The sequence below is a fragment of the Lepisma saccharinum genome, chromosome 6, assembly GCF_977018435.1.
Source record: "Lepisma saccharinum chromosome 6, izLepSacc3.1, whole genome shotgun sequence".
Taxonomy (NCBI): domain Eukaryota; kingdom Metazoa; phylum Arthropoda; class Insecta; order Zygentoma; family Lepismatidae; genus Lepisma; species Lepisma saccharinum.
The window spans coordinates 6762979-6774956 of NC_139234.1; the positions used below are offsets into that span (position 1 = coordinate 6762979).

General features: G+C 39.7%; 1 protein-coding gene across 1 annotated transcript in view; it reads right to left on the reverse strand.

The window, feature by feature from the left end:
* Nucleotides 1-9040: 9040 nt before the first annotated feature.
* Nucleotides 9041-11978, reverse strand: part of LOC145988975 (RPA-interacting protein A-like) — a 41710-nt gene continuing 38772 nt past the window's right edge. The window contains exon 2 of the mRNA XM_083124277.1: nt 9041-9375. Within this exon, the coding sequence (XP_082980403.1) occupies nt 9041-9375 (335 nt within the window). The remainder of the gene's footprint in view (nt 9376-11978) is intronic.

Below are 11978 nucleotides of genomic sequence, written 5' to 3' on the forward strand. Positions count from 1 at the left end.
ATATTCTCCCATGTTATTGTGTTTACCACTGGTCAAAGCAACGTTTTTCACATACATACAAATTGCCAGTAAATTAAAAGTTGTCAAGACTTCTGTTGTTATTATACTTGCATGCCTGCACTGAGGTTTTATTTCTATTATATTTAATTAACCTAGATCTGGTGTATGATAAATATATACAATAAATAAGAATTGTTGAGGTACACGAGGTCAAATATTCAGACTGCATCATCGTTTACATCATCGTTTCCCAGATATGTAATGTGTTAAAATTTGTGTACACTTTCTCTCATTTACGAATATTTTTCTGTAACAATTTTCTGAAAGAAAAAAAATACATTGTAATAAATGTTTCTGTAAACATATTTTCAATATATAATATAGAAATAATCAATGAAAAATACCCCAAACACTCAATACACATTTTCCTCTTCACAACTGAAATAGTCACTAACTTCAATATCCGAAGTAGAATTCTCCACAATTTGATCTGCATCTAAATTGTTCAAACCATTCTTACGAATATAAAGAAAAGTCCAAAGTAAAACTGAGTTGCGACAAAAACAATACACCCATGTCATCAAGCAGTTCAAATTTGCAAGAAGTGGTTACAATAATACACATGCACGAGAACAGTACAAATATAGTACATCATTCATTCACAATGTGAATGTATAAAGAAGAGTGGGCTATGGCTTTCGCCCATCCAGAATCTGCTAACTACAAATAGCTGGTTACTTAACAGCTGGTAGTAAAATCAATTTGTTTCATCAGGAAACCACTTCAATGGTTTTGAAACCTTGAGTGCCGCATGACCCAACAGTGAGTTCATCTTTCCATGTGACTTGTGGCAGAGCGAGAATTAGCCATAGGCTCAGTGAACCCAGGCCTAAGGCCTTGTGCTTCAAGGATGTCTTATTGCACTCCAGCCATTGGTGGAACCTCACACGAGTTCACTGGGTTTGGGTCTCTCTCAATAGTTTTCCAAATTATCAACAAACACTGCATTGATAAATGAACTGATGATGTTTGCGGTCACACACACTGTGTTATTCATTATTTAGAATGAAACTTCAGTTTGGAAGTGAATGTTCGGCTCTTCGTCAACTTAATAAAACTAGAATACATTGTTCACAAATGAGACTTTTGCTGTATTTTAAGTGGAGTAACCTTACGAGACAAAATTAGAAGTGAAGAAATCCAAAATAAATGGAAAGTCGAAGCAATGGTGGGAGAAATTTAAAAAATATCAGTTAAAGTGTAATCAACATGTTCTGAGGATGCCAGATAGCCGTTTGCCTCCTTGGTCAGCATTTTGAGTGTTTTATTAAGCAATAGTGTTACCAAGAAGAAGAATCCGAGATGCGTACCAAACTAAGGGGGTATAATAATGAATGACCAAAAAGTACAATTGAAAATATATCCAATTGTATTAATGGATGGGTAAAGGCCAGTATTTTATGAATGCATTAGTCCAGGGATTGCCAAACCGTTATTTGCAAGCTACCAGTAGCTCACAGGGCATAGTCTTGGTGGCTACACACAACACCTCCACATTCAATACAAGAAAAAACCTCCTTTGCAGTACAATCATTCTCAATCCTAACATGCAACATTGATGTTCCTTTTGGGTACCAATTCAGTAGAAATCAACAAATTTCATTAAAAAAAAGTACCCTCATGCGTGGTCACGTCCACCTGTCAGCGTCAAGTAGCAGTAGCTTTGTAACTACCAGAAACTATAAAGCAAAATTTTGGTGAACACAGTGGTGACGATTTAAGGTTGCCCCCCATCTCTTACTTTTTGCCCCTGCACATGGCCTCTTAGTGCTAAGCCTTGTCTTCCCCCCCTTTCCCAAGTTTTGGCAACCAATGTCTGCTACTGGGTGAACATATATCAAATCAGAAGCTCAACCCAACATTACTCCATCAGCCTACTTGACTGTGAGATGCAATTAATCTCGGGAACTGGTAAATGTGAAAATTTAAAAAAAATTAAGTTAAAGAGGTTTACCTCTAGTTTCTACCTCATATGAACAATCCAGGCCAGGATTCGAACCTGTGATGAGTGCGCATTCTTGTCCTATGTGTTGCAGTGAATAATGAAATAATTTGGAATGAAAAATGTATCTCAGAACTCAAAAAGTCAAATGAATATCATTGAAGAAACTACAAAAAAGTGTGTTGTGTTTTGTTTCCTGTCACCAAATCAACCAAGTGCGGGGGAGTGGTTATCACAGCGTGCTAAGACACCAGGCGTTCCGGGTTCGAACCCCGACCCTGGCATGGGTGTTCCCTGTGCTCGTCCCTTAATCAGTTTCATCGTATCATCTTCACAATTAACCAAATGTGACAAAAAAGCGACGCTAAGTAACAAAAATGAAATCAAATCATTGATTGATTGCTCAAATTGGTTTATTTTACTTCGCTTTTCCGCCACCTTTGGTACAACAAAATAGATGAAGGAACACACACAAAGAACACAAATGGCCAATCCGAGATTCGAACCCAGGATCTCTGGCTTAGAGTCAAATCAAATAGTTTTTTTATTTTCGAATGTGGGTGGGGGTTACGTGTACTTTTTTCTAGTAATCATTCATAATTTTGCAATTTTTTCCTGTTATTGACATTCTTCTTTTTTGAAGGAATACTGGCCCTAAAGGGAGGAGGGGTGTGACTCACACCAACCCCCCCCCCCCCTGAGCACGCCACTGACTGCTACCCCAAGTGTCGACGTCACCGCACGTCACTGGGAAACAAATAAATCGGCAAACTGCCCAAAGCCAAACTCTCAACCTAACTTTTTTCTTTAGTCTAAGCAATTATTTTTTCTCTGTACCAATCGTAACCTGAATCCTTAAACCGTTTTGTAAAAAGTATTGGTTCAATTTTTTAAAAAAAATAGTATAGCTACTAGTATTGAGACTTGTTGATGTCATGTTTGATTTTTGTTATTTAGCGTTGCTTTTCTATCATTTTTTGTTAATGGCGACGATGAGGACGAATGACAATATGATTAAATTTATGTTTATATTCATGGCTTATCACTTTTTTGACATCATCATAATTGATCAGCACAATATCCATAACCACCTCTGAAGGACACAACAATCCTTCTCTATCCAAACTGTTTATAAAATCCAATGAATCATTGGGAAAGTCTTGCATAGTCTTGTCCAAAACTAGAATGTTGCTACAGTCATCACACGTCATTTTTTTCTTGCAATGTAAGAGCAATAGCCAGATAGGTACATGAAAATAGGAAGATAAAATCCCGGAACGGACAAATATCGTGAGAAATACACATCGAATCGGAAAACGAAAAAATGTGTGTTTAATAAGTGAAAGAAAGCTATTTAATGCCATCCCACTTGATTTTACACTTACAACTGTAAAATTTGAAATGGTAACCCCCATTTTGTATTGTAGAATCGGATTCTACGTAAGAAAATAACCAGGTTTCTGTACTACATTTCACGTAACCCAGGAACGACGACAAGGAGGAAGTAGTATTTTGTTCCCATCGGGGTGCTTGTTTTAGGTGAGTCTCTGTGGTGACCGGAACTTAATTACCTGCTCACCACCCCCTTTTCTCCGTTCCCAATGTTGAAAAGCATAAAGGTCTGAATTGTTCATTGTTTACGTCACGGCCAGATTTGTTTTTCTTCTGCGCTCCCATAGGGCCGCTCGAAGGAGACTTGTCTGCCATCTGGCGACTCTATGCGGGCATGCGATTAATTTGACGTGCGTTGTAAGTTTGCAGCGTGAGCAGTTCCCAACCAACAACGATACACACACAGTGGGCTTACTCATCGTGCCACCAGGTCGATTCAGCGTGAGGAGCTGCCTGTAATCTACCACGGTGAACGTCGCGTGCTTCAGGCGATCGTTGTGTGAGAGGTGAGATCTGACAGAATGTGAAAGTGGGTGGTCAAATTTAGTTTCAGTAACCCCTGTGTGCATTCTTTGCAACTTACAAAGGGGGTGGGGAATCATACTGGAGTATTAATTAATAGGTCTACGAAAGAATAGAAAATCCATTACAGTTCGTATTCTGTCAACAATGGCATTGTCAGAGAGGGAAAGGATAACAGTTCTCATGATGCGGGGGACGGTGCTAGGGAACGATCATACGGAGACATTGCGCATTTATTCAACAATACGTTCCCATATCGTGCACATATTTCAAAATCTCCTGTTTATCGAACTGTTGTTGTTGATGTCGAAAGAACTGGAGCAGTCAGGGATGAATCACGATGTGGAAGACCTGAAACTGCTACAAACGACGAGAAATCATTGGAAGTTCTAATGCATTTTCAAGAAAATGCCCATACTTCGAGTCGAAAATTAGCTCAACAAACCAAAGTAAGTAAAACATCTATCCTTAGAATTGTGAAGTCGCATCGGTATCATCCGTACAAAATAAAACTAGTGAAAGAACTCATCGGAGACGACTATGATCGTAGACTTGAATACTGCGAGGAAATGATGCTATGATTCGACAGAAATAATCGATTTCTGTGGTGGACTTGTTTCTCCGATGAAGCTACCTTTGAGTTGAGAGGATCAGTCAACCAGCATCACATGAGGTATTGGGCCACCGAGAATCCCCACTGGATGAGGGAGCATCGTACACAGTACCCGCAAAAAAGTTAACGTTGGGGCTGGAATATTGTGTAATCGTATTATCGGGCCATACTTCATTTATGGCAATTTCACATCTGAAAAGTACGTAAATTTGTTGACCAATGAGATAATACCTGAAATACAAACTATCGTTGGGGATGAATTCGTGAATGTTTGGTATCAACATGATGGAGCTCAAGTTCATTTTGCTTTCATTGTTCGCAATGTGCTGAACAACGTTTTCCCTGACAGGTGGATTGGTAGAAGGGGCACCATAGTGTGACCACCAAGGTCACCCGATTTGACACCTCTTGATTTCTTCTACTGGGGATAATTGAAAAGCAAAGTTTTTGAAACCAAACACGAAGATATCAAGGAATTGAAAGACAGAATTCGTACAGTGTCAAATGCAATTAGTCTGGAGATGTTACAGAATGTTTCCAATGGTGTGTATCTTCAGTTGGTACTGAGCCAAGAAAAGGGGGGATACCAATTTGAGCAGGAAATGAATTGAGGTTGGCGAGAATACTGAATGGTAAGAGGTGAGGGGACTCACCTACAACAAGCACCCTGATGGTGAGAGGCGAGGGGACTCACCTACTAAAGCACCCTGATGGTGAGAGGCGTGGGGACTCACCTAAAACAGGCACCCCGATGGGAACAAAATACTACTACGCCCATGTCGATGTTCCTGGGTTACACGAAATGTAGTACAGAAACCCGGTTATTTTCTTACGTAGAATCCGATTCTACAATACAAAATGGGGGTTTCCATTTCAAATTTCACAGTTGCCCCCACTCCACCCCCAGGGGGGGGATCAAGTGTGAGATAATTGAATACTTTCTTTCACTTATTAAACACGTATTTTTTCGTTTTCCGATTCGATGTGTATTTCTCACGATACTTGTCCGTTTCGGGACTTTTGGACCACCTGGTATGTGTTGTTTCAGATAACAACATGATAAATAGGAAAGCTATGTCCATGTTTAATGTTGAACATAAACAGAACTTTGTGTATATTCACCCAAGTGGTAAGAAGAGGCCTTTGTTTTTTTCTTGTGGACACTCTGCACTTATTTAAGTGTATTAGAAACAACGGGATCAACCAGAAAAATGAAAATGTGAGTGTAGTTTGCCCTGATTTTGAAAACTTGTATGATATTCATGTTGCATCATTCACAACTTTAAGAACATTCTTTAGTATGGAAAGTGATAATATCCTAAAATATGCTCATAATTTATCATTAAAATCTCTGTGGCCAACTTCCCTAGAAAGACAAAACGTGAAACTAGTTGTTCAACTTTTCAACCATATGATCATTGAAGGTTTAAAGCAAAAAGGGCCAAAACACAATTTGCCGAACTATGAAGACACTGCAGAGTTCATTAAGGTTGTTTTAAACTGGTGGGAAGTAGTCAAAGTCAAGTCTCCATGGAAACGTGCGAGGTTTGGAAACATTTTGCAGTATTCTCTGACAAATGAAGCCTCAGATGAGCGACTCTTGTACCTACATAAATTCTGTGATTGGTTGGAAAAATGGGAAAGTTTGAACATCTCGTCAGGAAAACTCACCAGAGAAACTTCCCGTGGCCTTAAAATAACCACACATGGGCTAATTGAAATAACTAGATATTGTACAGAAGAGTTAGGAATGCAATATCTTTTGCCAGGAAAGTTTCAATCACACACACTTGAAGCAAGATTTGGCCAATACCGACAGTTGGCTGGTGCGCAGTACAATGTATCTCTCAGTCAGATTTTTGACACTGAACAAAAACTGCATCTTGCCAGCAGAATGAAGTTGAAACTGAAGTCACTAAAATATGGTGACACCTTTGTAAATCAAATTGACGAGCATGGTACATCTGAATTTACCCTAGCAGTTACAGACTTGGTTATGTTTCAGAGTTTGAAAATTTTTGCTGTGGATATTGTGGAAGCGAACAGAGATCTTCCTATTTTGATGTACCTACCAGGCTATTGCTCTTACACTGCAAGAAAAAAATTGATGTGTGTTGACTGTAGATACATTCTAGTTTTAGACAAGACTATGCAAGATCTTCCCAATGATTCATTGGATTTTATAAAAAGTTTGGATAGAGGTGGATTGTTGTGTCCTTCAGAGGTGGTTGTGGATATTGTGCTGATCAATTATGTTGTTGTCAAAAAAGTGATAAGCCGTGAATATGAAGTGGAATTCTTGAAAGCAGTAAACCATCGGGAAGTGACATTCAATCTCAGTCTTGTGAAGTTGAGAAAAGATGAAGATGATGATGGGTGAGCTGCAATAATGGACACAAATGCGAAAAGGTTTTAAATAATTATTGTAAAAGAGTAAATAACTTTGTTGAAGGCCGACACAAAAGAAGGAAACTCTCCACACACTAAACTATTTTGCTGTTTGCCTTATTTAATTGTTGAAAAAATAATTGAGTGTTGGTAGTACAAAGTGCTATCTGTCGTCTTTTCATGAACGGAAAGACAATGAAATAATAATAATGAAAGTGCTAGCGATGCTTCTGAGAGTTTATTAATTGGTTAGGCAACTTGGCAAATTTCCTCTGAACGTAACATGCGGGGTTTAACTTATTCTATTTGTTTTTACAAAAACTGTAACGAGTTTTATGTAAAACTTGAAAATATTACGGATAATATTTCACAAATATACACATTTTTTAAAAAAAATTCCACCAGGAAGTTTGCAAAGATTTTCAACATGAATTTGTGTGATATTAGGGATTTTTTTTTGTGGTGGCCATAGTGGCTTCTTGAACAAAAAATGTTTGTGTAAATATTCAATATTTTCTTCTATCTCTTCTAACTATATTTTCTGTTAAAAAGTAACTTCCTCTGAGCTTCCAGTCCTTCCAAAAAAGAAACAAACGAACTTAAATTCTCTACGATAAAATATTGTCTTCCTTGTACAGTTAAGATGATTGCCTCCAGATGATGACGTCAGGGCTGAGCGCTGCAGCCTGAGTCTCTAAGATGGTCTTGGCTGAATGCTTTATTAATGACTTCATTCTCAAATTGGCATATTTGTGAGACATGTTTGAGAGGCTGAATTCTCTGAATGCCAGCCTCCAGGGCAGACAATCACACATAACGCAACTGTCCAACAAGATTGAGGCCTTCAAAAGAAAGTTACTTCTGTGGATGAACAATGCGAATTCAGGTGATTTTGAGTGTTTTCCTACGTCACACAAGTGTATACAAGAAAACAAGATGCTATCAAGTGTGAAATTGAAATCTGTGATGTTCGAGCATCTATCTAAACTCCACGTTCAATTTGACAAATACTTTCCTCCATAAACAGATGAACAGATGTGGGTTACAGATCCGTTTACAGCAGATCCACCATCAACCCTCACTACTGCTGAGCAGGAACAGTTAATAAGACATTTCTTCAGACTCCACATTGAAAATGAAATTCTCTTCCGGGACTCTGTCACAGTTTTGGAACAGTGTGGCAAAGGAGTATCCAAAACTGAGTAAGAAAGCCGTGAGAGTAATTCTCCCTCTTGCCACATCCTACCTTTTAGAGGCAGGATTTTCAGCTCTGGCGGTAATAAAATCTAGATATAGAAGCAAAATTAACATCGAGAAGGAGCTCCACGTAGCTGTATCGAACATTATACCCAGATTTGATATTTTGCGTGATGAGAAACAAGCTCACCCATCCCATTAAGATGCAAGTGAAAGCCAAATGAAGAGAGAAAGACATTCATGCATTTGTTGTTTGTATTTATCCACAGTCACATATCACGTTCAATGTCTTTTCTTCCAGAACATATTTCATGTATCAATCTCATTTTCAAATGTTAGTAGTTAGTGAAAAAGTTAAAATTAAATCATAAAATACAGGACGAGATGTTTTGTCTTAAACATACTACCAAATCAAATTGAATTTGGGCATATTTTTTACAAAAAATGGTACAGGGGCGTCGCTCGGAAAATGTAACATACACATAAAGGGCGGCACAGTCTCAAAGTTTGGGAACCCCTGTCCTAGCTAATAAATCTTTCCTTTTTTTATGGTGTAAAGTTAAAAACAATAAATCTGGAAATAAATTATAGGAATGTGCATTTATTAAAGCTTAAGATACTGATACAACATCTGATGTTATCGTACAATGATAATTATGAATAACAAAGTTCTGCTGGCTAACAAAATATCAATGACAAGATATGCAAGTACATAAATTAAAAATACAACAATAATTACATACAAACGTTAAAAAAAATAAATAAATTCATCCATGTCCTCTTTGGCACATGCATAAACATACTTTCTGGTGCCACAATCAAAAGTTAACATAAGCATGTGCATGGCAATAGTGATACATAACCACCAAAGCAGATTTCCCTGCTCAGGTTACTCACAACCCTTGTCAATTTTCTTCTAGGAGATTTCAGACAACAATACTGAGGTACATGCAGTTTGAACACAGCATACAAAGACTTCCTGATCCATCTTCTTCTGTGACACAGCAATCCAATGGCTGGTCACAATATTTACCATGCTCGTCCACGCAATGCCTCAACCTTCTGTTAACCTCATGCAACGTCACATCCACAGACACGGTCATCCCGCAAGGACAGCGCAAGGTGCAATTTGAAATGTCTAAAGAGTTCTTCCGGCAAAGAGGGCAAATAGTTTCCTCGGACTGGAGTCGGTCGACCATCGTGACTAGCTCCTGCTGCTCGTAAGACAGGAATGATTCCAACTCGGCCACCAACTCTTGCTCTGGCAAAGAATATATTGCAAGTTGTAATTTCTTAATTGTGCACTGTTCAATCACACTTTCATGCAAAAACAACTTGCAACATTGCCACATGTATGTGGCAATGTATACAGGGGATGGAAACTAGTTACAGGGTCAAAATTACTGATATTAATTACCATTTTCCATACCTGTGTAGATTGCTTGCAAAAAAAAAAATCTGTGTTTTCATCAATTACAATTTTAAGTGGAATCTGAACCACTGTGCAATGTGTCTCAACTGTAAATCAAAACCAGGACCTCTTAATTACAAGGAAACTGCATTAGCCACTACTCTATCATGGGTGTGAGGCAATTGCAAGTTCATATCTTTTGTTTTGTCTATCAATAATTTTCTGACCTTTCATAATTTAAAAAAATATCTTCAAAATAAACATAATATTCATGAGCGTGTCCTTACATATGTTTATGGGGAAAACCTAATAGACTTATTGATACTGAACAAAAAGAACCGTTCACAATTTCAAAAGTGGATCAAATGCAAAACTTGGTTAATTTTTGTTTGTTTTTCTTGGGAGATTTTTTTATGGAAGATTGCATAGTTTACAATTTTTCACCATACTATTTCTTGATCTACTCATAGTTTCGACTGCTGAAAAAGTGTCTGACTTCAGAAAAATAATCTATGGAATGCACCACTACAAAAGTTTTTACATCAATATTGGATTTTCTCGTCAATTCGTAAACATGCTGGTGTGGAAGGCACACATACGAAAATTGAATTTACATTTTCTGACAAATTTATATAAGTTTTTGGCTTCAAGAGGGCAAGAAATTGCCCTAACTTGTACACGCGTATCCTGGAACTGACATAATTAAAATGACATAATAGCATTTTGAAATTCACTTACTCCAAATTCCAAAAGTATTATATATATATATATATATTTATATATATATATATATATATATATATATATATATATATATATAAATCAAAGAAGGTAAAAGGAAACACTCACCGGACAGTAGAAAAATTCAAAATTTTCGCTAATTTCATAGCATCATCGGTGTGAGGAGAAATAGACGGAACTGGAAGTTGGGGCCCTGCAGAGTTGCCAGGTCCCCATCGAAGAAGAAGTGGAGCGTTGAACGAAAAAACACTGTTTCGTCACCAGGCTCGTCGTAAACTGTGAGTGTGTAGGATGAGTTGGGCGGGAGGGTGGGTGAGGGTTGGGCATTACTGGGTGGCCTTGTTCAGGCCAGGTGGAGTGGTTGCACTCATGGCCGATATATAGGCCGTCTCCCATCTTTTGCGAACAGAGGTGTTGGCTGGTTGGGGTAGGAGATGGATGATCGCTACCCGGAAGCAGTTGTTGAAACTGATGTTGTGGTGGTTGGTGTGGACGGCGACAGTGAAGTCCAGGTTGTGGGTGGAGGAGCGGTGGTTATTGATGCGGAGGTTAAGGGCCGTTGATGTTTCCCCCAGGTAAAAATTACCACAGATGTTGCAGGTGAGGATGTAGATAAGGTTTGAGGCATGGCAGGTCCCTTTGGGATGGAGGGTAAATTTGCCAGTGGCCGTGTGCACCTGGAGGGTGTGAGAAGCGATGAGGATGGGGCAGGTCTTGCACCTGGGGCGGTTGCATTTATTAGCAGGAGGGTGTTGGATGTGTGGTGATGGAGTGTTGTGGACCAGGATGTTTTGGAGGTTGGGGGGGGGGCGTTTGAAAACCACTCGGGGTTTGTCGGGAAATATGTTTTTGGTTTCGGGATCACTGTGGAGAATTGGGAGAAGAGTGTGCAGTGTGTGCCTGATTTTGTTGAGGTGGGGATGGTATTGGGTGATGAGTGCAGGTGGGTTGGTGGCAGCAGGTTTCTTGGTGGTGGTGGTATGTGAGGCAGCTCGCGATATTTGCTTGGTGACCAGGATGGAGGGATATCCACGGTTAACCGAGCAAGAGTTTTTGGCTACCTAACCCCTCCAACCCCTCCTCTGGCTCCGCTTCATCGACGACATCTTCATGCTCTAGACACATGGAGAACCATCCTTGTCAGCTTTCCTGGACCAACTTAACCACTTCCATTCCCTCAAATTCACCTGGACGCACTCCCCCAACCAGATCACCTTCCTGGATGTGGACGTGCACATCGAGGGAGGACACCTGACTACCTCCATCCACATAAAACCCACCAACCACATGCAATACCTACACTTCTCCAGCTCCCACCCGTTCCACACCAAAAAAGCAATTCCATTCTCTCTGGCCCTCAGGGGACAGCGCCTGAACACTTCACCCACCTCCCGCCAGAATTATAACCTCCGCCTACACCAGGCCCTGGTTAACCGTGGATATCCCTCCATCCTGGTCACCAAGCAAATATCGCGAGCTGCCTCACATACCACCACCACCAAGAAACCTGCTGCCACCAACCCACCTGCACTCATCACCCAATACCATCCCCACCTCAACAAAATCAGGCACACACTGCACACTCTTCTCCCAATTCTCCACAGTGATCCCGAAACCAAAAACATATTTCCCGACAAACCCCGAGTGGTTTTCAAACGCCCCCCCCCCCCCCCCCCAACCTCCAAAACATCCTGGTCCACAACACTCCATCA